At 32.0% G+C, this 27535-nt stretch overlaps 1 protein-coding gene across 3 annotated transcripts in view; it reads left to right on the top strand.

Annotated features, from left to right (window-relative positions):
* The window catches only part of LOC149482733 (monocarboxylate transporter 14), a 45786-nt gene extending 18455 nt beyond the window's left edge, over positions 1 to 27331 (top strand). For 2 of the 3 annotated variants that reach the window (XM_089703265.1, XM_089703264.1), the window contains exons 3-15: positions 2141 to 2284; positions 17475 to 17722; positions 17965 to 18093; positions 18732 to 18890; positions 19196 to 19344; positions 20784 to 20853; positions 21596 to 21812; positions 22387 to 22565; positions 23203 to 23346; positions 23627 to 23705; positions 24120 to 24351; positions 24763 to 25904; positions 26092 to 27331. In XM_089703265.1, the coding sequence (XP_089559391.1) occupies positions 2141 to 2284; positions 17475 to 17722; positions 17965 to 18093; positions 18732 to 18890; positions 19196 to 19344; positions 20784 to 20853; positions 21596 to 21812; positions 22387 to 22565; positions 23203 to 23346; positions 23627 to 23705; positions 24120 to 24351; positions 24763 to 24964 (1952 nt within the window). In that variant the 3' untranslated portion in view covers positions 24965 to 25904; positions 26092 to 27331. Of the gene's footprint in view, positions 1 to 2140; positions 2285 to 17474; positions 17723 to 17964; positions 18094 to 18731; positions 18891 to 19195; positions 19360 to 20783; positions 20854 to 21595; positions 21813 to 22386; positions 22566 to 23202; positions 23347 to 23626; positions 23706 to 24119; positions 24352 to 24762; positions 25905 to 26091 lie in introns of all 3 variants that reach the window. The other variant, XM_089703263.1, reaches the window with a different exon arrangement.
* Positions 27332 to 27535: the final 204 nt, after the last annotated feature.

The raw sequence follows: 27535 nt of genomic DNA, 5'->3' as shown, positions 1-27535 counted from the left end.
AAGCGTTGAGGTGGGTACTACTGTCACTTCGCGCAAAACATCTGATTTTTCAAACTTAAAATGTCTTTATAGACCGGACTCTCAGTGGAGTTTCGTTTGCAAAAATCGCGGACCTAAATCTGACTTCTGATATATATTGTATAGATCCCAGACATCCTATAGACAGATGTTGCCAACCAGTTTTGTGGTCCCCCTGCCCGCACCCCGGTAATTAAATATGGCATACAAAGAAAAAAATAAAAATTTCCAAAACATGCCGTGTGGGGTATCAAATGAAAGAGCTTATTGAGTAGATCACGAATATATAGCATACTATATACATTTCTTACACTTTCTCTAAGATTTTTTAGAAAATTTACGAAAATGGTCCATTTTTGAGTTAACTTTAAACCACTATAGATTGAAAACTCATGAATATATTTTTTAAATTATTATTTTAAATAATTAACAATAGTCCATTGTTTACGATTCAATATTTCGTACAGTGAAATAGTTGCATGGGGGAGTGGGGGGAGCATTCAAAGATGGCCAGTATATTTTCAAGTTCATATAGTATATAGTTATTTTCATCAAATCCACCACATAGCTCACTTATATTATATTACGAACTATTGAATCGTAAACAATGGACTATTGTTAATTATTTAAAATAATAATTTAAAAAATATATTCATGAGTTTTCAATCTATAGTGGTTTAAAGTTAACTCAAAAATGGACCATTTTCGTAAATTTTCTAAAAAATCTTAGAGAAAGTGTAAGAAATGTATATAGTATGCTATATATTCGTGATCTACTCAATAAGCTCTTTCATTTGATACCCCACACGGCATGTTTTGGAAATTTTTATTTTTTTCTTTGTATGCCATATTTAATTACCGGGGTGCGGGCAGGAGGACCACAAAACTGGTTGGCAACATCTGTCTATAGGATGTCTGGGATCTATACAATATATATCAGAAGTCAGATTTAGGTCCGCGATTTTTGCAAACGAACATCTCCTTGGAGCCTGCTCTATTATGTATCATACATTGCACTTGTAAGATAATACATACACACACATATTAAGAAAAAACACTATTTTTAACGTTCATGATATTTTTGATGTCATTTTTGTTATTTAAACTAGTTAAAAAACAGTTTAAAAAAGTTCTGTCTTGGACGTCCGTGTGTCTGTATGTGCGGATCCTTTTTCTTGTTAACACGATAGCGACCGAAATACTTTACTAATCGAGTCTTTTTTTTTCTCTTACGCTTGAGTATGCTCAGGAATAGAACCCTTTCATTTTTCAGGGTCTGATTCGATGTGGTTTAATTGTTATTAAATAAACAAAAATAATAATTAATAAATATTTATTAAAAAAAAATTATGAGGCGTGCACTTTTGGTTTTTCCAAATTATTTTTTTCTACTATGGTTAATGATTCATTTGTTCATAATATCGACAGTAAAATGTTTCGGGCGTAGGTATATTGTACAAATACAGCTGACATGGGCCGATAGATGAGTAACTGATAGATGTTTATTTAATTATCATACCTATTTATTAGGAGGCAAAGTTTTTATTTAAAATATGAATGAAATGTTTATGAAACAATTGTAACGTTTTCACAAAGTTATGTGAAGTTATGTAACTTGTGCAGCCATAGTGTGATTGTTTGTCTAATTGCAATTATCGCGCTGAAATGCAGTTTTGATAAAAACGTAATAGCCTTGATATTTTTCTGCATATATAATGTATATTTTTTCTTTAATAGTGGTATGTACGTCATAAATAAACGATGTAATAAATAGTAAATAAATATGAAAGCATAAAGCATATCAGATTGAATTGACGAAAGTGCATGATAAAAAAATTAAATAAAATTACAATACGTAAAACTAACATTGATGGTTGTTAATTCATTTACCTAAATAACGAAGTCGTTAGAGTCATCCACTTAAATTATATTTTAAGACCACTTGTATGATTGAATTAAACATTGAATTGTTTATATAGAATTTTATTCATGAAAACCAACACATGTTATAAATGTTCATTAGTTTATACATTCATTTTAATAAATAGATACTCACAATGTTCCGTTACAATCTTTACTTAGTAATTTCCCATATTATCTTCTAATCTAATGAATATTTCAGGTCCCGTGGTATCAGCATTATGTAATAAGTTTGGATGTCGCGCCGTGTGCGTCGCCGGCTCGTTCGTCGCGACCATAGCTTTCGTCCTCTCTACCTTTAGCAAAAGCGTCACTATGATGATGATCACGTATGGCCTTTTAGGAGGTGAGTTATCGACTTTTTATTCATTTTAGCTCTAATAAAAGTATACTATAGAATATAATGCCCTCTTCATTAAATCTGCTCTACATTAAGTATTAAATGATACATTTTCATTTTTCAGGCGTTGTTAAGGCTGCAGTCTAGCAAAATTGCGTTTTCAACAAGTTATTTGACAATTTTTTCCCGGCTAATGAAATGATAAACTGAATTTTTTTTTCTTGTTTATCAATTAGTGTTATATACGCAATGCGCGTGAATTTTTTCACATTTGTAAAGTTACTTTATGTTACCCTAATCAGGCCTTCAAGATAAGTCTCTTTCCCCCAAAGACATTTCGAGCTAAGTTTGTGCACTCACTACGTTGCAACCGATTACAATTTACACAATCTGATCAGCACATTATTATCCTTATATAGTCGTTATTAAAAACTGCTGAATACAATTGCCGAAAAACTTATGATTTTCCTAATTAGAACGTTATAAATTCATAAAATTTCCCATTTTTTGCCTTACAAAATCTATTGATAAATACTGCTAAAAGTTATTGTTTCCATTAATTTATTCGAGTTGGTTGAAGACCAATGAGTATTAATCCTTTAAAAAAATTTTTTTTGGAATTTTGATAATTCTTTAAATATTAAAAAAATATTTAAAATAATTAGGAAAAATCATAGCGAATTTCTTTAGTCGCGCTCCTTGGGCCGGAGCGTTCTGACGTGTGCTCTACGCTCGATTTTCCTTCATACCGAAGTGAAAGTTGCTCTACTTCATTAAATTTAATATTTTTGTTAATTGATTATTTTTATCTTAGTTTTGTGCAAATATTCGTATTTTTAAACATTTGATTTCGATATGGAAAATAAACGAAAAAAATATGCGTGTAACTATGTACTTACTAGAAAAAAAATTATCTTCGAACATAAAGTTAATGAAACCAAATACATTACAAAGGTGATTGGCAACAATTTCTTTATTTTACGGGGTTTCAGTAAAGGGATGAATGTTTCTTTTAAACTAAAGTAAGCTCATAAATTTTCTTATAATATATATTTTTTTTTGAAGTTCCAAAAATGTTTATTTTTCGTTTGAGAAATACGAAATATATTTAATTATATTGAGAACTTGAACTTGGGACATACGGGGAAAATGATTTGTTTACTCCAAAATTCCAAATATGTCGAGGTGTTTTTTTTTTCTTCTAGTCATTTTAAACGTAGCGGCATGTTGTTTGATTATTAATTTTGTAACTTAAATACAGGATGTTGGTTTTATATTTTGATCTTACAGACGCGCTGACAAATTTAGTCCACCATTTCTAGTTTAGTCCACCAACTCTAAGTACCAATATTAAAACGAATGGATTATCATCACATCATAAAAACTCAGATGTAATGGAAGATCGCAATAACATAGAAAATTCAATGGGTGTTGAACTAAACAAACACAAGTAACAAGTAAAAAGAGCAACTATGGAGTTTCTTGCCGATTCTTCTCCGTAGATACTGCTTTCCGAATCGGTGGTAAATGTTAAAAATATGTACCTAATGACGTTTCAAAAGTGCTTCTAGAAGAAGTCTAATTGAATAAATAAATGTTTGAGTTTGAGTTTTGAGTTTAACAGAGACGCGAAGAATAAAAAAAGAGGACGAAAACGATAATTCGTTGATGCTTTCCCTTTTCGACGTATTGTTAGGGTACATCACCAATCTGCAAAAAACAAAACTGATGATTCCCAATTGCTGATTAAAAATGAAAAACAAATAATCGACAACAGTGGTGAAAATTTGCTGATCACAATGAAACATCCTTCAGTGGTAGCAGATTTACTCATTTAAAATGTATCGGTGAACAGCGTAAAGGAGAGGAGGACAGGAAAACATTATGAATGTGGATGGTGGATTGTATACAGGGTGTAATCGATAAGTATGTGCAGGCGATTATGACGTTATTATTGCAGGTATCAAAAAACTTAAAACTGATATCGAAATTACTTTACCTAATGAGCAAAATGACAATAATAACTTTTTAAAAGTATAACGAGAAAAATTTACTTTATACACTCCCATATCAAGAAGGGAAAATGGGACTAGTAGAAGTTAAATGTCTAATTCCGGCAAAAGAGATGAATGCGGAAGATGCGGTTAAAAATAAAAAATTTAATATTTGAAATACAATGCAAAAAATAACACTTTTGTCATAGATAAGAATCATGACTATTTTTTCCGAATTCAGGGACAACTAAACGTTGCAGAAGCAGAAGTCTGCTTATTTGCTGTTTGGACTGGAGTGAATCATTCGTTAAAAATAGAATATATAAGTTTAGGCAAAAAAAAAATAAAATGATGGACCATTATCAAGATTTTACATAAATTGCCTACTGTCAGAATTGATTGATTCGAGACTTCAACATTCCATGCCCATCAAGGACCCATCCTATGTCATTCAAGCGATTGAAAAAAGAAAAGAAAAATCCAGTGCAACCGATAAAGCATCAGAATGCTAGCAAAATATTTATTAGGTTTATCCATATAAATATATATATTATACATAATATAATAAAGAAGGGTTAATTCTGTACTTTGAAAATATGTATTTAAAAAATAAATAGCAGTGTTACTGGATCGATACCAAACACAAATATGTGATTAAAAAATTTTTGTCTGTCTGTCTGTCTGTATGTGAAGGCATCACGTGAAAACTAATGGTTCGATTTCAATGAAACTTGGTACAATTATACCTTATTATCCTGGGCATAAAATGGAATACTTTTTATCCTGGAAAAATACGAAGAAAAAAAATAAATCTTAATTTTTCAGTTTTATCCATAGACGTTGTTCTGTAGAACCGCGAACACACGTTGCGTTACCCGCAGTGGATTCAGCGATGTAACCTGTAGCGCCAAAAGTCGGATTTGGCTTGAACCGTTTGCGGCACACGCGGGCCGCACGACACCACGCCTCCTCGACTCCTATATAAGGACGGCGTTCCGCGCGATGCATATATGTAATTTATGAATTTTGATGCGAGCGGACGTGTTAACATTACATTTTTTTTATTATATACAAAATTTGTTTATCCGTTTTATTAGTTAAACTGAACAACTTTCACTAAGAAACTTAGGTCGAAAAAAATGTATAGAGTTATGCATTTGAAGATATCAATAGAACGTATTCGCAAATTTTGTGTACTGATAAAAAAAATCACCTGGTGTAATTTTCACGAAAATTGTTTCAAATTGTCATGTCTGGTACTTATTACGAATATTAAATTATGCATACGAATGATTTAATTTTTAAAAATTAAGTGGAGCAACTTTCCCATAGTACATTTGTATTATTTACATATAGGATGACAGGATGCATTTGTTTGCACTACTAGACCAAGCCCTTAATATGTCTTTGTTGTCAGTTAAAACGTTATAACCACAGCTAACTTGCTAATTATACATAATATCTACATATACATATATCATTTATGTAATGTCACCAATAATTATAGTCAAGCAAATATCAACTCAAGTACGGTCACACTCATACTGGAATATTTATCATACTTGTCTAGAAAAACCGTACCACAAAGGCGGTACAATAAAAATATGATAATTTTAACCAAGTTTCATTTGATGATTCGAGGATCCCATCCTGATATTGCCGCCCTTAGAATGTAAAAGAAATATTATATTCTAAAGAATTTTGTAGGTAGCTGAATTGTTTTGTTTAATTATGGAGAAATGTTTACTAGTTTTGCCTATGACATAATATTCAATTTATACAAGGATGAAATAATAAGAGTTTGTGGTTAACTAAGCTTACCACCGACACATAATTATGACCGTGGTCAGATTAATCTAACATACCAATTCAATGGGAGGTAAACTCCGTTTCTAACTTTTTTTACGTGTCGATAAAATAATAAAAAAATCATGGTTCTGTATAATTTAAAAATTTCTTATGGCAAAAGCTTTATATTGATACCGACATTATCAAGGAACGATTTGAAAGATTTTCCATGCTCATGACCTAAATCTCGATAGAGTAATAGCAATATGATAAGCGCCATGGCCCAGTTAAACTATGCGACATAGATCTTCTCCTATAAACCTTGTTCCTTAACTCTGACGTCATTGAATAATGGCTTCGGATATTTGCATGAAACGAGTTACACAGTCATTAGAAACAAAAGACGATAAATAACTATGTTATGGCATAAAATGTATAACATACGCGTGTACAGTTTGTAACTGAATTTGTGAAATATAACAGACACATTCATGGTACCTTACTTTGTTATTTTATCATTTTATCTTTCATCTCGTGCTATGAACATTTCTATCTTCAATAAAACATGTTACGATAAATTTAAATTGCCCTTGTACATGGGAAGTACATGGGAAGGTAATTGTTTTGTGGAAATCTTTATCGATTTATTATTGTGGTGAAATAGGACGAGTGTGTGTACTAACAGCTGTTATATTTTCGAAAGAAAACAACTGACAGACAAAGGGTTTTGTGGAACGGAAATCCGGTTAGTCCGTAGTGACTAGAGACCAGCTCTTCCAGTATCATAGGTGTGGAAAAACTAGTAGAAAAAGAATAAAAATTTATTAGTATTCATACATAAATAAGATCGCGGTACGCATTTCATCTTCGTTAATACGCTCCCAGTACATAATTTACGGCCATTAAAAGTAATTCTAGCTAGAATGAGTTAACAACTGGCCTGCATCCAGGTGTCGGCGGAACGTCATTCTACTAGAACAATAACGATTGAGATTATCCACGTGTGCCAAATACTAGTGATTTACATGAAGGTATTAAATGTAATAAAGTCCGCTTAATACCTGATTGGTCAATAATTTTATTAAAATGGTGTTAGTGTTTCTATATTCTCGCTCCGCCTTCGCCAGGTATAATTGTGAATAGAAACATAATATGCATGATGCATTACTTTTAATACTTAGTTCTTTTGAATATATATGTATTTTACAAACTTACAAACCATCAAAATTATCTACAATAATCCTGTATAATTAAATGCGATAATTGGATTGTACATAATAAGGTAAATTAAATACCCACAGTAATAAGATAAATTAAGTACCAAATGCTATGACATGAGTAAAACAGAAAAATCAGTGTTTTTAGAGTTCTAACCAAGTTCTAACAGACGAACGGCAAGTTGTGAACGCCACATGTCGACGGCTGAAGTAGCCTCTACCGTTCACAACTTACCGTACTTCGTCTGTTAGAACTCTAAAGTGGTATAAAGTGGGAATTAATATTTTTATACAATATTAATTACCTGCTTAATTGATTTCAATATGGGATTTCGCAGAGAATACAAGTTTTAAACTCTCTAAAACTTGGTAAATAAAAATCAAGTACTATCTCCGCTCTGTCACAATAACCCTCCAAAACCTTGTATCCAGTTAGCTCTATTTACATTAATTCATATTTCTATAATGATAAATCTATTAATATATTTTCTTAATATAGTTTACTAGGACATCTATAAATATCTTTTCTGCAGATTATGATATTATTTTTAAAAATAGTTACTTGTCTGATACGTTTGATGATAAGCATCATCTGATAAACATTTACTTATATATTAAAAAAAACTCAATAATATCTACGTATCCTAATATTATGATAAAATTATTTATAGACTGCAAAACCATTATAAATAAACGCAGAACGCATAAGCCAAGTATGTCATTGCTATGTGGGTATTGGCATATTATGTATTTAATTGTTCCAAATAACTCATATCATGTAGATATTTATTATTTTCTATGATTGAAAATAAGAATAGATATTAAACGTGGAAATATGTAGAAATATACAAATTTATTTGATTTAGTTGAATTAATAATATAACTAAAAGTCCTAAACCAAAGAGGATTAAAGTCAAAAGTCACATAAATTTTGTGGTGTTTACATTCAGAGGTTATTTATACAAAGTCAAACGTATCTAAAGAGAAAATCACATCGCATTCAATGAAACTGTCTCAGAAATCAATTCTAAAGGATACGAAGGAACGTGAACGTTATATAAATGTTTGTGTTGGCCTTGGCTGATTGGCACGAGCCTCACGGGAGGGATTTGAAAAGATTTATGGTGCTTTCAAACGGTATAATCGCTTGAGATTACTTCAAACTAAAATATAGATATATTTTTCTCAGGAAAATAAAAACGATTGCGACATTAATTCTCGGAATAAAACGACATGGAAGTCAATAGGTGCCGCAATTCCGCATACTGCGCTGAAGTCACGTTCGAAATTACTGATACACAGTACGGTCTGCTATTTTTCACAGGATAAATTGATTTTTCAATTTTCTAACGATATAAAATGTTCAGATTATATTAAAGTGTGTTTTTAAGACAATGCGAACATATCAGATATGAATAATTAGTTAGATCGGATAACTTATGATAATTGGACATAATTCGATAAGATATTTTTAATTTTAGATTACGCAAGTATTTATTTACCGATTACATTAAAATATCGTTTATCTTAAGTACTGTGTGGTTTAAATGTTAAGTCTATTTGTTTTATTTTATGCTACAATTTTTAACTGTTTTCGATGGACAAGATTACGGAGCCATCTATAAATACAATACAAACATCACAAAGAACGCATTTGTTGAAACACCTTCAGCAATCTGGAAGGAAAACAAGTTCATTATTAACGAAAGGGTTTACGGCATCACTTTCGCTCTTTGTTCCTACGTTGAGTCGGCACAAACTGATATTGGACATATGCCAACGTTGTAAACAATTTCTTTGATCGCTGCGTTATAATATAGCACCCCTTGTCGATTAGCTTTACAAATCGGGTTTCCCGCGAAATCGCTCTAAATGTTGGTTTTTCCTTTATGACATGTAGAGCTTTGCATGTTAACAGTTTGTTAAAATCATTCTCTAGGGTGATGTATGTTTCGGAATTGAATTTTATTTATTTTGAGGCGAATACTGTATGTTATTATTGGTTATATATTTTAACTATGAGTGACAAAGGTTTGCGGTTTCGACCTGAAAAGTTAAGCATTTTGTAAATATTCTACGTAGTCTGCATAATTTGAAATGTTTTTCCTTTGTGTTATAGGCGATATATTATGTAGATTGTAGAGAGATGCACATGTTAATTTAAATTATTATCCGCAATGCAGCTTGTTAACATTTGCTATATGAAGATATAATTTTTTAATCATACTCACGCAGGGTTCCTCATCATCATCATCAATACATATAATAAAATTCTAGAAAAGTGGTGTCTGTACAATGAAAATATTTAAAAAAAAATTAGCAGGGGTTATTACTAAATCGATCCCAAACCCAAAACTGTTGTTAAAAAAATTTTTGTCTGTTTGTCTGTTTGTCGGTTTGTCTGTTTGTCTGTATGTTTGAACACGCTAATCTCAGAAACGGCTTATCCGATTTAAATGCGGTTTTCACTAATATATTGTGGTAAGCTTCATTTAACATTTAGTGTTTATTTCATGTCAATCGGTTCATAAATAAAAAAGTTATGACCATTTAAGTAATCACAGCGAACATTTGCTAAGGCATTCTATACATGAATTACTTTATTACGTAAATTATACGCTAAAGTTATTCCTTGACATGTCCAGATGATCATTTCGAAAGTTCCCAAGCGTGGGGGGGGGGGGTGGTTATGCTGAGGGGGTAGTAGGGGGGGGGTCAAAGGACCTTTATTTAGATTTTTGCTCATAAGTCTAAAACCTGCACAAATAGCATTATGGTTACTTCTAGGTAAATTTTCTACATAAAAGGTCTTTGAAATTATGGCGTAGGTATTATATTTTTAACCCTCGACGCAAAAAGAGGGGTGTTATGTCCGCTATGTGTGTATTGCGTGTGTAGCTCGCTAACGGGTAATACGAATTAGATGCGTTTTTTTGTTACATTAGTTGTTTATTATATTATATAGGGGTAAGTGGGAATGAAAAAAACGAATTTTAGTTGTTAATGTAGGTTGTAGGTTATACCCAAGAGATATATCAAATGAAAATAGACGACATGTCAGAAACAATTAGTCAAATTTTATCAAAATCGGTTCATCCATTTATTTGATATAGGGGTAAAAGTGGGAATAAATAAATGAATTTTATCAAATATACTCAAGTGACGTATCTAATGAAAGACATGACGTGTAAAGTACAATAAGACATATTTTATCAAAATTGGTTCATCCATTTATTGGATAAAAGTGGCAATAAAAGTTGTCAAATATACCTAAGTGGCATATCAAATGAAAGGGCATGACCTGACGTGAGAAGTATAATGAGGCATAGGTATTTAATCAAAATCGGTTCATCCATTTATTATATAGTAGAGGGGTAAAAGTGGGAATGAAAAAAACGAATGTTGTCTGTTATACCCAAGTGATATATCAAATGACCTGTCAGTAACAACAAGTCAAATTATATCAAAATCGGTTCATCAATTTATTTGATATAGGGGTTAAAGTGGGAATAAATAAATAAAGGACATGTCCAAAAATGTATGAACCAAAAACCCAGAATCGACAGGAATGAAACGTGTACCAATGGATTGGCATTGAAGTATAATATAATATTACCAAGGGGGCAACTCTGAAATCGTTATAGTATAGGAGCTAGGAGCAACATAAAATAACTAAGAAATTCCTAAAAAAAACATAATATACATAAGTTTCCGTTATGTTGTGGCTTAATATGACAATGTTTTATAACTTGTGTTACACAATATAATAAATATCATATTTTACAAGCAACGAAACAAAAAACGTTAAAGCACAACATAACAAAAACTCTCGATTTTGTAGTTTTGTTCTTTTAGTTTATAGATACTACGATTGTTATAGTACCTATGTATTATTGGTAATTCTATGGCTAAAGATTGAAAAAAAAAATCTATATAGTGTAGGAGCTAAGAGCCAAAAAAAACAAAGTGAAAAATCGTTTGAAAATAATAAAAACTCGTTATGTTGTGTATAAGAATATCGTTGATATTCATTTATTTTTATAATTAGGTCTAATTTTGTTAAGTTTTAATGATATTATAATGTATCTATCTATAATAACAACTACATTCGAATCAAAAACAAATTGTGTTACACATGAATGTACAAGCAAAAGCAATTAATCAATTAAAAATTAAAATTATAATAACAACGATAATCTCATCCACATCATAATAATTTTCAAACGATTTTTTATTCAGTTCTATTGTCTTTTAACTCCTATACTATACCTATTATTATTTTTTAATTCCAATCCTTAGCCACAGAATTAGGCATCAATAATACACTAGCAATTGTAGTATCTTGAACCAAAATAAAAACTACTAAAAACGGAATCTTTAGTCAGTTATGTTGTGATTGAACATTATTATGTTGCTGTTGCTTTTAAAATGTGTTGATGATAATTATCATGCATAACACAAGTTATACAACATTATTATAACGTCATATTAAGCTACAACATGACGTAAACTTATTTTTTTATTTTTTTAAACGAATTTCTTACTTATTTTATTTTGCTCCTAGCTCCTATACTATAACGATTTCAGGATTACTGCTTTTGCTACATTATATTATATTTAATTATCAATCCATTGGTACACATTTCATTCCTGTCGATTCTGGGTCATTTTTTGGACATCTCCTTTTATCAAATATACTCAAGTGACGTATCTAATGAAAGTCATGACGTGTAAAGTACAATAAGACATAATATTTTATCAAAATTGGTTCATCCATTTATTGGATATAATATGTAGGTATAAAAGTGGGAATAAAAGTTGTCAAATATACCCAAGTGGCATATCAAATGAAAGGGCATGACCTGACGTGAGAAGTATAATGAGGCATATTTAATCAAAATCGGTTCATCCAATAATTATATGTAGGGCAAAAGTGGGAATGAGAAAAACGAATGCTGTCTATTATACCCAAGTGATATATCAAATGAAAAAAGACGACCTGTCAGAAACAATTAAGTAGTCCAATGTTATCAAAATCGGTTCATCTATTTATTTGATATAGGGGTTAAAGTGGGAATAAATAAATAAATTTTATCAAATATACTCAAGTGACTTATCTAATGAAAGACATGACGTGTAAAGTACAATAAGACATATTTTATCAAAATTGGTTCATCCATTTATTGGATATAGGTATAAAAGTGGGAATAAAAGTTGTCAAATAATATACCCAAGTGGCATATCAAATGAAAGGGCATGACCTGACGTGAGAAGTATGATGAGGCATATTTAATCAAAATCTGTTCATCCATTTATTGATTTATAGCGGTAAAAGTGGGAATGAATAATCGAATGTGGTCAAATAATATAATCAAGCGGCATATCAAATGACGTGTGAATTACAATTAGTCATGTTTTATCAAAATTGGTTAATCTGTTTATTACATATAGGGCACCTTAGGGGTGATAGTGGGGATAAATAATCCAAATGGAGTACCAAACGAAAGGATATGACATAATATAATATAGGTATGATTAGACATGGTTTAGAATTTAGATCAAAATCGGTTCTGCCATTTACTAGGGGTGAAAGGGAAAAGTTGAAAGTCTGTGAAAGTAGAAGGAATATGGGAGCGGGAGAATAACCACATCCTGGAAATTTTGAACTCTTCTGTACCTAAGTTTTATAGCTCAGTTTAGTAATAAATTTTACTAACAGTTCTTTTGTGTTATTATTTATTTTATTTCTTAACTTTATAATAATGTGTAAGTACTTATAATTTAGTTGTATATGATAGTACGTGTTTCAAGACGTGTTTACTCAATAATTGTGTGTTAAAGTAGTAACTACTATGCAGTCACTATTCCACGCGGACGAAGTCGCGGGCACAGCTAGTTATTTAATAAAGAGGTTATTTATAATGTGAATAAATTGGTAAATATTAACTTACCAACATACGATATAAAATACTAAACCAGGTCAGTTCGCAGTGAAACATTTATACAGTCATTCTACTATTCTTCAAACAATAAAAGAGCGATGAATATTAAAACCGCGATATTCATTGTGAACTTTCGTGTTAGCATTAGAAGTCTTTCATGTTTCTCAAGAGCTTCAAGGGTCGATAGTTGAAACGGACGTGCTTTATCACCTCTTAGGCTTATAAATTTTATTTTCAGTTGTTTTTTAGTTCTAATCATGTTTAATGCAACATATGTGAACAAATTATTAGATATAGTTATCGGAATTTGTTAGATAGATGTTAGTAGGTCACAATTGTGTATACAGCGTTCTTAATGAATGTATAAAATATTTTCAGAATCATCATCATTTCATCACTCTTTTGAAACCCCCGACTACTGCAGTGTGTTCAACAATACCTAAGAACTAAAAGTCAAATGCCATATTTGTCTCAATACAAGGAAACGTTTTAAAGAATTAAGGCTTATACTTACATGCGCTAATAACCTTGACCATACTTGACGGATCTCAAACCTCTCCCGCTGCACCTTCTTTTTTCCTCGCATTTTGTATTTAAAAAGATACCAATCAGTGAAAATCCTCGTCAGGGACTGTTGTGTAACTGATAATTTATTAAACATAAAATTTTCAGAGCTCTAAGTCAGCAGGTTACGAAGTTTATAGAGTATTTGCGGAAAAATCGATGACCACGGCAAATTTTTTTTCTAGAAATCTATTAACTTTGGAAAAAAGTCCTCGCGAGCAATTAAAGATCAAAGACCATCCTATTTTATATATTTTTTTCGGTATTGTGCTTTATGTTGTACCAGACTTTATAGAGGTTGAACATAGTCGAAATTGCCGGGTAACGCCTTAAAGAAAAGATGATAAAGCGAGTTAAGCGACACATCACACAACCTTATCCTTTTATCGTATCTTTCATGTTTTTGTCAGAATGTCATTAGCCTACTCCCAACAGAGCTATTGTTAATCTACGCTATAAATTCAATAGTTGTTAATGTGTCTACACTTGTAGAATTTTTTGTCTATTTCACATTTGTGTGAAGGTCAGGCGAGGACTTGGCACCATGCCAGGAGCTGCAGACATGACGGCGCCATGCTCAAGTGTGGCAGGCTTTATCTGATAACAGTTCGATAATGACGCTGTATTCGCTTGAATGGACATTGAATTTAATTGAAAATCCAATTTTCTGGTAATGTCCAACATCATAGAATACTCATCTAGGTGTCTAGTCTTTGTGTTTGTTATAACGTATAAAATTTTAATAGACTGAGGTTATCCAATTTTATTAAAAACACGTGGAATGGGGAATTTATCCCTCAATATCTTCCTGCTTGAGATTTAACAATTCAGATATATTTACGCAAATTCAGAAACGCTCTTTCTACTTACTACATAATATAAGAACTTACTCATGTGGCAAAAGCTTTTAACTTACACCGGCAGGAAGGAGTAGGTATGTCAAAAGTCCCACGCAAAATTTAATTGGGGAACAAGATTTATTATTATTTCAATTGTGTAGTATATGACCACATAAGAAATTATATAAAAACTAGCGGTCCGCCCCGGCTTCGCCCGTGGTACATATGAAAAATAGATGTTGGCCGATTCTCAGACTTACCCGATATGCACAGAAAATTTCATGAGAATCGGTCCACCCGTTTCGGAGGAGTATGCAGACTAACATTGTGACACGAGAATTTTATATATAAGATATATGTAATAATACCACACGCTAGAATACAATTTAATCAAGTTATATACCAAAATACGCTAACATTTTGGAGAGTATTATTTACCTAAACCCCTGACAGATTAAGGTTGGTACAAAAATAGTAAAAGCAATACGAAACTTCATAGACGATGACCTAATTCCTAAGAGTGGAATCAATTCTCTCAGGGACCTTACCTAGCCATTCCATTTAAAAATGTATATGCCCTTCTAAGCGATGGAAATAGCTGTTTAGTTTGTTTGCTCGTTACAACTTCCTATTATTATTTTGGTAATTTGTCACATAATCCAAAGCGTGTTTGTCACATTACCCCATATTCCTAAAACGTCCATTCTATGTTTACTTTCGATCATGTTAACATTAATTTACAACTATCTCGTGCGAAAAGAATCGTGAGATCATTATTAGTCAGATTCGTTGAATTACTAGTTGATCAGGTACCATAATGCGGATGATGTTTGAGATCCATGTAAGTAGTTTGTACGTTGTACATGATGACTAACGTGCCATGATTTGGCTACATAAGATAAGTACCTATACATTTATGACATAGAATTTGTTATTTTATTTGCAAAAAGGAGCCTGTTCCGAATACATGTAAATACAAAGCCAATAGGCATCCTTGGAAGGTATAAGGGCATACTCTATGTCGAAAACGTTATTACCAAGAATATTTCAATTGAATTCCTTTTACATAACATGCAACAATATTACGAGATCTGCAAAAATAAATTAATTAATTGTTCGCTGTATTAAAGCTGCATACAAATATTTTTGTATAAAAGCACTTTTACACTAACTGTTAGCTTTCACTAAAAATACTCAGTAAAGTTCAAGTTCGAAACTATAAACAACGGAAACGAAAATAGTTTCAATACTGTTTCCTTGCCATCTTTGCGTTCTTGCCAAAATTTCGTTTACAGAACTTCGATTATTCACTACCAAAAATATACCTCAGTATCATTTTCCTTTGTATATTTACAAATACGGTTGTTCGCTTTTAAGTAGTTTATAAGAATTGCAATGTCTTTTGATTTCATTCATCGCTTACAGAGATGTTTTTTGAGACTTTTTTGTGGGGCAATGAAACTTATATTTGTATGACTTCGTTATACTTAAAGAAAGCCCTTTAAATTCGAAGTTCAGACTTCAGTCTTTGTGACGTTGTTATTGTACTTATAAAGAAAAATTTAACCTCCCGGAAAATGACGCATGTAATGCTGACGACCTCCCGGCAACAGTGTGAATTCCTTTGTTCGTAACAAATGCTGATTTGTGGGCCGCAAACTCTGACTCACTTGTTATCATATTCCAGATACATTGCATGTTTGCACATGGATGTGTTTGTTAGAATAAGGTCAAATAAGTTTAAATGTTCGACCCCGATTACATAAATTACAATAGCTTTTATAATAGCGGCAAGTCAATATTTTTCCAATACATTCCGGTTCTGTTTAGTTTTGCGATGTATCATGAATGGAATGTATGGAAATGATTTTTATCAAATTCATGTTAAGATAAAACAAAACATTGATAAATGTATGTATCAAACATAAATGTTATATACCTACCTAAACAAGAAGTATTTAGAAGATAACAAAGTTTAATAGAATGTAAGAAATAGACACATAAAATCAATGTCAATATAAACATAGTATCCCATATCATTTTCACATAGTTATAATATATTTATCACTAGAGTCAATTTAGGTTACTATTTCATTCAATACTAACATGAGTATGGGGTATGTCGTAACCAAGCCTTAATAGTATCAATGTGGTACATGATTGATGTCGAGGTCAGGGAGTCTCATAAGAGACGAAATTGTAATTGGTGTCCATCTCAATGGAACTAATGGAAAATTTTGTGTTAGAATAAATATTCCATTAGCGAAATTATTCAGACTAAGAAGGTCAACTGCAAAGTATCTAATAAAAATGTATAATGATAAGCAAGAAAACAATGTGGGGACCTGTTACCTTATGCCTAGACTATTGCTTCAACAAACTAGTGAATATGAGTCTAATTTTCGCAAGCAAATGAATATTTAAGTCAATAAGCAATGTCTGTTTTTCTCGAAAATTATCTAACAATGTAAACTTGTGCCGTGTTTTTTATAATCTTACTAGAGGTCCGCCCCGGCTTCGCCCGTGGTACATATTTCGCAATAAAAGGTCCTTTCTCGGGTATCAAAATATCCCCATACCAAATTTCATGCAAATTGGTTCAGTAGTTTAGGCGTGATTGAGTAACAGACAGACAGAGTTACTTTCGCATTTATAATATTAGTATATGGATTTATATGAGGTAATAATACGGCACAAGTTTAAGATTAGATCAATCTGACTATAAGATAATAATTTATGAAATAACTTCTCGGAATGGGAACCGTACATTTTAAATACATCAACTTTTAACATCACGAAAAAATATTTAAAAGAAAATATGAGACTACAATATTGTTTTATTCTATTACCAGGTATCGGCTTCGGAATGATCTACCTCCCGTCCGTAGTAGCAGTGGGCTACTACTTCGAAACCCGCCGGTCTCTAGCTACTGGTATAGCAGTATGCGGGTCGGGGGTGGGAACATTTTCGTTCGCACCCCTAGCGTCAATTCTGCTCCAGGAATTCGGCTCCTGGCAGAATGCGAATCTTTTGCTAGCTGGTTTAATTTTGAATTGCGCTGTTTTTGGAGCGCTGATGAGACCGCTTGTTTATCCTAAGGTAATTAAGTTTATATTTAATAGCAATAACCTTTTATTTTTAGTTTTAGTGTCAAAGCTTACTTTAAGATCCAGTCTGAATTAGTATTTCTTTAGCTAGAAATCATCAATCAATACTAAATCTTTCATCAAAATATCTTTCATGTTTATATAATTTCAAAAAAAGTATTTTGTTTCTATATCCTTTAATTTTAGTACTAAATAAAACATTATTTAAAGTATTGTACATATAATATTTTTCAGACTTCTGGTGAAAAGCCACTTCTACAAAGAATGGCAGAAGAGAAAAGATTGCAAATGGAGAGAGGCTCAATCGGGGGATCCTATTTCGTGGTCCAGCTACCAGATGGTACTATGGAGAAACGAATGAAGGTTTTAAACTAATAATAATTATAAATACGCAAACTCTATTAATTCGACACACATACTATACAGTGTATGTCTACTTAGTCATAGTTTGTCTTCTGTTCTGCAATTCACTAGTTCAGTTAATTGCTCAGTTTTATTTAAAGACATAATGGTCTCGTTAAGCGTGTTAATGTATACGAGGAATTTTATCTAATATTTTATTGCTTCATAATCTTACACAATAAAATGTAGACATTATTAATTTTTAACAAAACGAAATAAAATGTCTTTCTCGATATGGAAAGACACATAGAAATAAAAAATATACTTACTATTGAACACTATTTTCAAATGCTATAAAGAAGTGTCTTTGTCATGAAACCCATGAACATACTGGTATCCATTTTACCATAGGATAGATAATATTCTTCTATGTATTATGTAGAGTATGTTAGACGCTGAAACCTTATGAAAGAAGTAAAAAACTCAATTTGAAACTCCATCCGTTTCGGAATTAATCCATCAGGCCCCGTAATCACGTGATTCCGGGCTCGGAATTTGCAGAGCATTGTTCGGGGCTCAATGGGTTAAATAAATAAAACATTATTCCCGCTAGTAAATCTACAAACCAGATTAATAATTGGATACTCCAATAATTGCAGGCACCCCTGAACATAGACCCTGGTGTGCACTCGTCACTAAACCTGGAGGCACTTGCCCGCGTGCCCACTGTGCCCAATATGCCCAACGTGCCCACTGTGCCAACACTGCCAACCATCACCGAAGTCAGGGTCGCTGATGATACGCAGGAGAAGAAGAAGGTGGGTTAAGAATTTTTAAAAGCTGAGAAGTATTTGTTTTATAAGTATAAGAGTAATTTTCTGTCGATACGGTTTTTGGGGTAAGTATTATTCAAGCCCGACATGACATAGACCGTGGAATGCGTTTATAGTAAAAGGTTATAGAATTATAGTGCTTTTTCCTTCTTTTCTGTTAACAATTTAATACAACACTATATAAATACACAGTTGAAAAGTGAAAGTACATTAGCAATTCCTGTTAAGATAACTAATATGAATTTGTTTAACTTCAGAGTCACACATTAACACAATTATTTAAATTCCAGAGCGAAAACGGCACAACACCAGTGAACCCAGCCAGTCACATGTCACGCAACGTATCATCTCCCGCCTTCAGTGCACAAGCGCCGGGTCTACCGAAGAATGGTTCCGTTCCCTTTTTCGACAGACAACGGAAACAGAGCACCGGCGATAGGTCAGATAATGATAGGTATAGATACTTTATTGATTACGGGTACCAGTGGGCTGCATTGTGGTATGTACTGTGCAAGGGGATCCGCTTCAAAATGTAATTGGAATGTCTTTTTATTCAAGTTAATAGTGTAATAGGAATGTCTTTATTTAAGTTATGTGGCATGACAGGTAACGGAAATAGAGCACCGGTGATAGGTCAGATAACGATAGGTATAGATCCTTTATTGATTACGGGTACCAGTGGGCTGCATTGTGGTATGTACTGTGCAAGGGGATCCGCTTCAAAATGTAATTGGAATGTCTTTTTATTCAAGTTAATAGTGTAATAGGAATGTCTTTATTTAAGTTATGTGGCATGACAGGTAACGGAAATAGAGCACCGGTGATAGGTCAGATAACGATAGGTATAGATCCTTTATTGATTACGGGTACCAGTGGGCTGCATTGTGGTATGTACTGTGCAAGGGGATCCGCTTCAAAATGTAATTGGAATGTCTTTTTATTCAAGTTAATAGTGTAATAGGAATGTCTTTATTTAAGTTATGTGGCATGACAGGTAACGGAAATAGAGCACCGGTGATAGGTCAGATAACGATAGGTATAGATCCTTTATTGATTACGGGTACCAGTGGGCTGCATTGTGGTATGTACTGTGCAATGGAATCTGCTTAAAAGTATAATAGGAATGTCTTAATTTAGGTTATGTAGAATGACAGATAATGGAAACAGAGCATCGGCGATAGGTTGGAGAATTTTATAGGTATCTGCTTACAATTATTCGAAATGTCGAGCATGACAAATAACGGAAACAGCACCGGCAATTAGTTAAAAAACGATAGGCACATGCACAATTGAATACATCATGGGATGCGCCTTGTGGAATGTACTTTGCAATGGGATCTGCTTTAAATTGACTCAGATTGTCTTAACTCAAGTTCCGTAGAATGACAGAATTGGAAGTAGAGGTAGTTCTCGTAAGTCAGATAGGAATAATACATTAAAAAATGAAATAAAATTATAATAATAAAAATAGTAACTATCTGAAGAGGGGTGTCAATTCAAAGTGCTTTCGGTATGAACTGTGGGCTGTAAGTGCTTCTTGGAAAAACAGATTTTGTGCATAACGTCTGCTATAATTGAAGCTATGTTGTTCGTCACGGGACGGGAAATAGTACATGTTTTTATTATGTTTTATGAATGTTTTTTGTTCAAAATTATAGATTTTGCTGATATATTTCTATTCTTTCTTAATAATAATTCAAAGAGCAAATCTAGTATTTGCTTAAATATATCTTGTGATCATGATTTATGAATGCAATGCCTGTTATAACCATAGCATGTTAAATCATTAAATTTATTTCGAAAATAATTGATGCGTTATAAAATATTTTTATACCTATTAATATTTTTTTCTGAAAAAAGTATAAAATATTTTTACAGATTTAAACCGTCCTTAGCTGCTATCAAAGCTACGTCCAAAACTTCTATTGGCAGTCATCTAAGGAATGAAGTAAGTAGAAAGAACTTTGACCTTAAAGCTTTTTACAACATTTGACTGAATTTATTTATTGAATTTATTGTGAAAAACTTGAATTAATTAATCAAATATGTTATTAAATACAAATGTAGGTGCTTAAGTGTGTGTAATATCTCACAAGTGAATAAGGTTGTTGACTCGAATTAAATGACACTAAAACCTTTAAGGGGAGGCTCCCTAAATTTTATGTGAATTTGCATTAATATTCTGAAACAATCACACATACAATCAAAATGGAACTTTAGTATATGATTTATTGGGTCTTTTTCTTTCGATGTACAAGACAGTTACGTAATTGTAACATTTTCGCTCGATTCATTTTTTATTAAAAAATTATGCCTTTTTTGAGGATTAATACATTTTTTTAAAGATTTACTTGGACGTTATGTCTAAAATAAATGTTAACAGTAAGAAAATAGAGTTTACTATAGAATCCCAAGATATTTTTTCTCTAGATCAATTATTACTTTAGTTATAAACGAAATAAGAATCGAGACTTACTTTTCGAGCTCGAACGCGATCAAAGAGCGCACGCGATATTCAACTTTATTACGGCAATGTTAGCGTCTAGTACCGTCCGGTCTCTCAGTGCCAGAAATTATGTTAGGGAGCCTCCTCTTAATAAATATTAGAAATCATTTTGTTGCAGAATACTTATTTAATGGTATAAATAAACAATATTTAATTAAATATTAACGATAAATCTATATTCCAGGACACAGAAAGCGGAGTATACAACTCGAAGCTATCAGTTGCCGCGCCGAAAGAACCTTCTAGAATGGTCCGACCTATGTCCAGGAAAGATATTTTCTACTCTGGTTCTGTGTTGAACCTACCTCAGTATCAGAGCCAGAAATCTTTACAAGGATACAGGAATTCCGTATTGAGCCTGCCACAGAGTAGACAAACTGGCGATTTGGAAAGACAAGAACGTAAGTATTAATTTATTTAAATAAGTTTTATTTAACTTTAATTTTTTTAACTTTTTTGGCAAAATTAAGATTTATTTTTTTATTTAACTTGAATTTCAAATTTAAACAATTATTTTTCATAATTAACCCCTCTGGTATTTATTAACCTAAGTATTAGAACTACATGCATTCAAATTAAAATAAATCTTTACCATTTGTGAATGTATTATAGATGTTACATGCTACATTACAGTTAAAACCCATCTATATTAACTTGTTTCCAATTATTACGTACAATAATCGACCTCAAGAAGAAAATGTGCTAAAATGTGTACTAAACTATAAAACAGTCAAATAACTACACCAATAACAGACTTAAATTGGACAATGCAATCATTAACGGCCTTACTAATAAAAAGTAAAACAATGGATAAATTTCAACCATTTTCTACCATAGCTGTGTCCTGCTCTTGCTCACATGAAACGTCAATCATAAAAACAAGACAGGTTATTGCAATAACTAATCCATTGAATAGCGAATGGGTAACTTTTTCTTAGTAAGACCGATAATGTTCAATAATTCATTTTTTTCCAGAATACGACCTCTGCCCTTGTCTAAGCCTACCCGCATCATTCAAGTCCGCATTATCTTCAATGCTTGACGTGAGCCTGTTACGAGATCCGGCCTTCATGCTTATCGGAGTGTCGAACGTGTTCGGAATGGCCGGGTTATATGTACCCTTCGTGTATATCGTGGACGCTGCTGTTATGAATGTAAGTTGAATTGAAATTCATAATAAATTTAAAAACAAAAAAGAAAGGATGGAATATAAAAATAGGAAAATTGGGGTTCGGATCATTGAGATAATATTACTACGTATGGAGGAGACACCACGAACAAAATCTGTGCGCCATTTTTTGCTCTAAGTTTTAAAAATTATTATCTAGTTAGGTACTTACCGATGAAAAGTTATGTTAGTCACTTTTCCGTATTATTTGTGCAATATCGTAACACACACGAAGGCATATTTGATGCGTTTCACTTTAAAACAAATAAAAAATGAGCGTGCAGTTACGCCATATGGCTTATGTTGAGCGGAACATAAGTGATGTAGGCGGTGTCGTCTCCATATGTATATCTCAATGGTTCGGATAAGTGTCTATTGCTTTATTAGATAGCCACCTAGATAGGTAATAAGTAAGTTAGTAGTAAGTATGAGCAATATATGTGGGTAGTTAACATGTAACACATGTGTGTGTGTTAAATCAAAATTACATTTCGATTTAAAACTATATAGTGGATTCCAAAGACACCTTTAAACCTCTTTTATCTATTTCAACACTTAAACATTTTTTTTATTCCTACTTATATAACAACATACGCTATATCAAACACTTTATTAATTTTCAGAAAGTGGAAGAATCAAAAGCATCGTTCTTACTATCGATTATCGGTATAACGAATACATTTGGGCGTATCATGTGCGGTTGGGTCGCCGACTTCCCCTGGATGGACTCGCTTTTGCTCAATAATATATGCCTTGTTATTGCTACGGTCAGTATCTTTTTAAACTTAGACTTTAAATTTTTGAAATATTTTCTTTTCCCTAATTTATATTTTCTGCTCTTATGTATTCCTTCTGGTGTACCAATATAGCTTTTATCAGTACCTTGGTTACGAATTTTAATTTATAAATGAAGTCTGAATTATTTTTGCATCAAGATTTCTGAAAATCAAATTCAAGCAAATAAAGATTAGTTTCACTATCGCTTTTTAACTAAAAAAATAATTTGTAACAAAAGTTTAATGTTTTAAGTATTTTTTCTTATTTTAGATATCAGTAGCTGTGATTCCGTTCTGCACAACATATGCGGCCTATGTAGTGGTCGCTATAGCTTTTGGACTCGCTATCTGTAAGTAATATTTTTATAAGTAAAACTATTAAGTGCTTTAAAATTGAAGACATTCATGGTCTTTTAAACATTTGGTCGAATAATGTATGCATATAAAGATAGTTATATCTCGTTCGAAAAATCCGGCATGTAAGGAATTTTTCGACGCAATTACTGAGCGACTTTAAATTGAAATTATTTGAAATTAAGAGCTTATTTCGAAGCAGTAATGTTCAAATAAATAAAAATAAATAAAATCTTTATTAGAATTCATACATTAATTTGTCACAATGGATTGTTCAGGCCACAACGCTCCAATTCTATCACTCTTTAAAAAACTGCCTAAAACACGCGTAGGCAGAGTTTCGCTTCGGCCAATTTTTTTTACGTATTTGTGAATAACAGAAGAATTAACAACATAATTAAATTTTACAGCGGGCTACATATCTCTAACCTCGATTATCCTAGTCGATTTACTCGGTCTAGACAAATTAACCAACGCGTTTGGTTTACTCATCCTGTTCCGTGGTGCGGCCGCCATAGTGGGCTCCCCACTTGCGGGCGCAGTGTATGACGCTACTAAGAATTATGATGCTTCCTTCTTTATGGCGGCTGCGTTCTTTTTGGCGTCTACTCTGACGTCATTCGCTGCTCCTATGTTCCGCCGGTGAGTTTAGTGATACTTTATCATACAACATTTATTTATTTATTTGGTTTACCAACGTTTCTTTACATCACAGATAAAACATCAAAGTTAAAATACAATTTTATATGATCAATATAAAAAAACACTTATAGGTAAACACAGCATGCGTAAAGTAAGTTTAAAAGTATACAATTAATGTATTAACTATTAAGTATCATAAACAATGAAAAAATTATAATATATATAATGCACTTATCTAATCGTTAAAAAGTGAATTAAAAATTTTGCGAAGTTTGTTAACTGTTTAATCTTTAGTATAAGTAACAAATAAGTTTGACATTGTTGTATAAGAGTATAGACAGTTAAGCGTTAATTTTGAGTATGTCATACTATTTATAAACGTTATACTTATGTATATTTGTGTATTTACAGCAAACCAGAAGAAGCACCACAACCGCTAGACGTGCTCACACCGATCGACGAAGATCTAGAAGAGGATGAGGATCCAGACGACACTCCCATCACTATGGGAGGGTTGGCTCGAGCTCCACCCGCTATCACTCGCACTGCACCCTCACCCTCTGACCCGCCCTCACCGGAACAAACGGGGTTAACTAGGGAAAGTGTTTTGTAGGGGAAAATATAGTGTTACGACACACTATATTTTCACAGGGGGGAGTGTGAATAGTGGTTTTAAAGTGTGTAGTTAATATAACGTATAGATCAAGCTGTGATCAGTCGCATAATTAAGGGAAGTTGATCGCAATGGGAGGGCTATCTTGAGCTTTCCAATATCACACGCCGAAACAAAGCTCTGGCCTTACCACGGAGTGTATTGTAAGGAATTAAAAAAAAGTGTGCATGTACTAGTGTACACACGTAAGAAGTGAAACTTCTTTATGACCTTATTTTTCAAAAAATAATTTACTATATTACTTTACAGAAATATGTCGAATAACACGTGGTAGGGATAAGAACAAAATGGCGCGTAACGGAAAAATGTCACGCGTAACGAAAAAATGTTACACTAAATTTTTTTCCAACCTCGATAAAGAAGTTTCACTTCAAATAAAAAAGTTGGGAAAAAAAATCTATTTTGAAAAATAGGAGAGTATTATTTACACTATAAGGAGTGGGGAAAAGTTTTGTAGAGGTTGTAGGCAGTAAAATGTTACGGCCGGACATTAATAAACAATTACTAGACTCACAATCGTCTATTAAAAGGTCGTCAAAATGTCAGAGTGGTGTTGTATAAAACATTCATTGCAATTGATACCTTATTTCGTGTCAAAAATGTTCAATGTCGATTGTATCGCTCATTAGAAAACTCTGCCTAAGAGACGCGGCAGAGTTTTGCTTCAATTGTGATTGTGAGTCTAGTTGTTAATAGGACGTCAATGTGAGAGAAAAGGAAGTTGACTGTAGGAGTATATTTTGTGGAATATACTCCTATAATCAAATTCCTTTAAGAAGAAAGTATTTGCGTAGAAATTGAAAACGAGTTCAAATAAAATATATTCTAAGAATAAATAAGGTTTAATATTGTCAATGAAGGGGAAGGAAAAAAATGTTGTGTGGTTTTATGAAACCTCGGTAAAAGTGAAACTGTTCGAACGGTTCCGAACACTGCTTTGTGTAGCGCATGTCGCGTGACGGTCGGCTGCCGAGTAGGTATACTCGGCAGCCGCGATACACGCGACATGCGCTACACAGACCAAAAAGTTTGTGACGATGTAATAAAAGTTTCACTTTAAAAATTAGGTGGCGAGTGCAGTGTAGAAAAGGAACAACAGTGTAATACGCAAAAGAATTTACGGCTGCATAATTCCTCTTATGATCGATTTAAGTAAAAATTCGGTTCACCAAAACTTGGTATATAGGTAGCAATTTGCCTGGCATTTTTCAAGTAAGCCAAGTTGTTGTTTTTTTTAAATATACTCGTTAAAAAACTTAATTTAGGTATCGATTTACAAAATAAAACGTCATATAAAATGTAAACGTACGATAAAAATTCTATCGAAATAAGTATAATATGAGATTTAAATTACCCCCAATCTTAACAGTGATATCAAGGCCGCTTACTTATATACTTTTTTTACAATTTTGTATCTTTCATTCTTAAATCATAATTCAAAAATAAACGAAACAAATAATTAAACTCAATGTCAAATTTTTATAACAACGGCCAAGGTATTTAATGAAATTCAATGTTAACAATGAAATTCAGCACTATTAAAATATAAGATCAGTCAATATAAAGAAACTTTTCTTGACTACATTTTTAAATTCAACTGTATAATAATATGAATCCAGGGAATTGATGGATAATGAGCGTATATGAAGGTAAATTTTACTAATAATTGTGTATTTTGTATGTAGATAGGTATTGACATTTTTTAAGCTTCTTTGATAGTTACAGATAATATATAATAAAGCTAATAATTTGATGAAGTTGACAATCTATAATAATGCACCAGTTGGTAAAAGTTTATTAGTAAAATATTTATTATATCGTTTTTTCTAGAAACGCTATAATTAATACCAATTACTATAAATAACTTCAAACTTACTCTTATCATAACCATTGTTCAAATAAATTTAAATGAATTACAATAAAAAATATATAAGAATATTTATTATTACTCACATAAAAATATTTTACCATATAAGAAGAGGTTGAAATTTGTACATTGTACATACATGTATTGTACATACTCATATAACCACTTTTAAACCAATTATATTTTTTTGTGGAAAACCAAAAATTTTAAAAATCAATAATGGACATATAAATATTTAATTTTATCATTAAATTGAATAAAATTCTTTGAATTTTATAATTTGTTTAAAGTTCTATTCTATTATGTGTTATTTAAATAATTTACGATACTTATATTTATATATGTAATAATAAAATAGAGATGCTCAAATTACAATGAGATATTAGTAAATTGTTTATGGTTTATTTGCCTTCTGACTGTAGTGTTGCTAGTAACAAATACTTAAATAAGCTTTTCAGTGTGCCATAGACAAAAATCCTAAACTAAGAAATAATCGCACACTAGATAGTGTTGTAAAACATATTAAAAAAATCACACGCTAAAATAAACTTAACCAAACTTAAAATAAGCAATAATGTTAGTACTTATAACTAGTACTTAGAGAAAGTCTCAACGACTATTCAGTTCTTGTGGTCTTAGAATTC

This window comes from Colias philodice, chromosome 14 (genome assembly GCF_061535455.1).
Source record: "Colias philodice isolate Cphi_HAF_F1 chromosome 14, ilColPhil1 Martin Lab GWU primary, whole genome shotgun sequence".
Taxonomy (NCBI): domain Eukaryota; kingdom Metazoa; phylum Arthropoda; class Insecta; order Lepidoptera; family Pieridae; genus Colias; species Colias philodice.
This window is presented reverse-complemented; position numbering and strand designations above follow the sequence as displayed.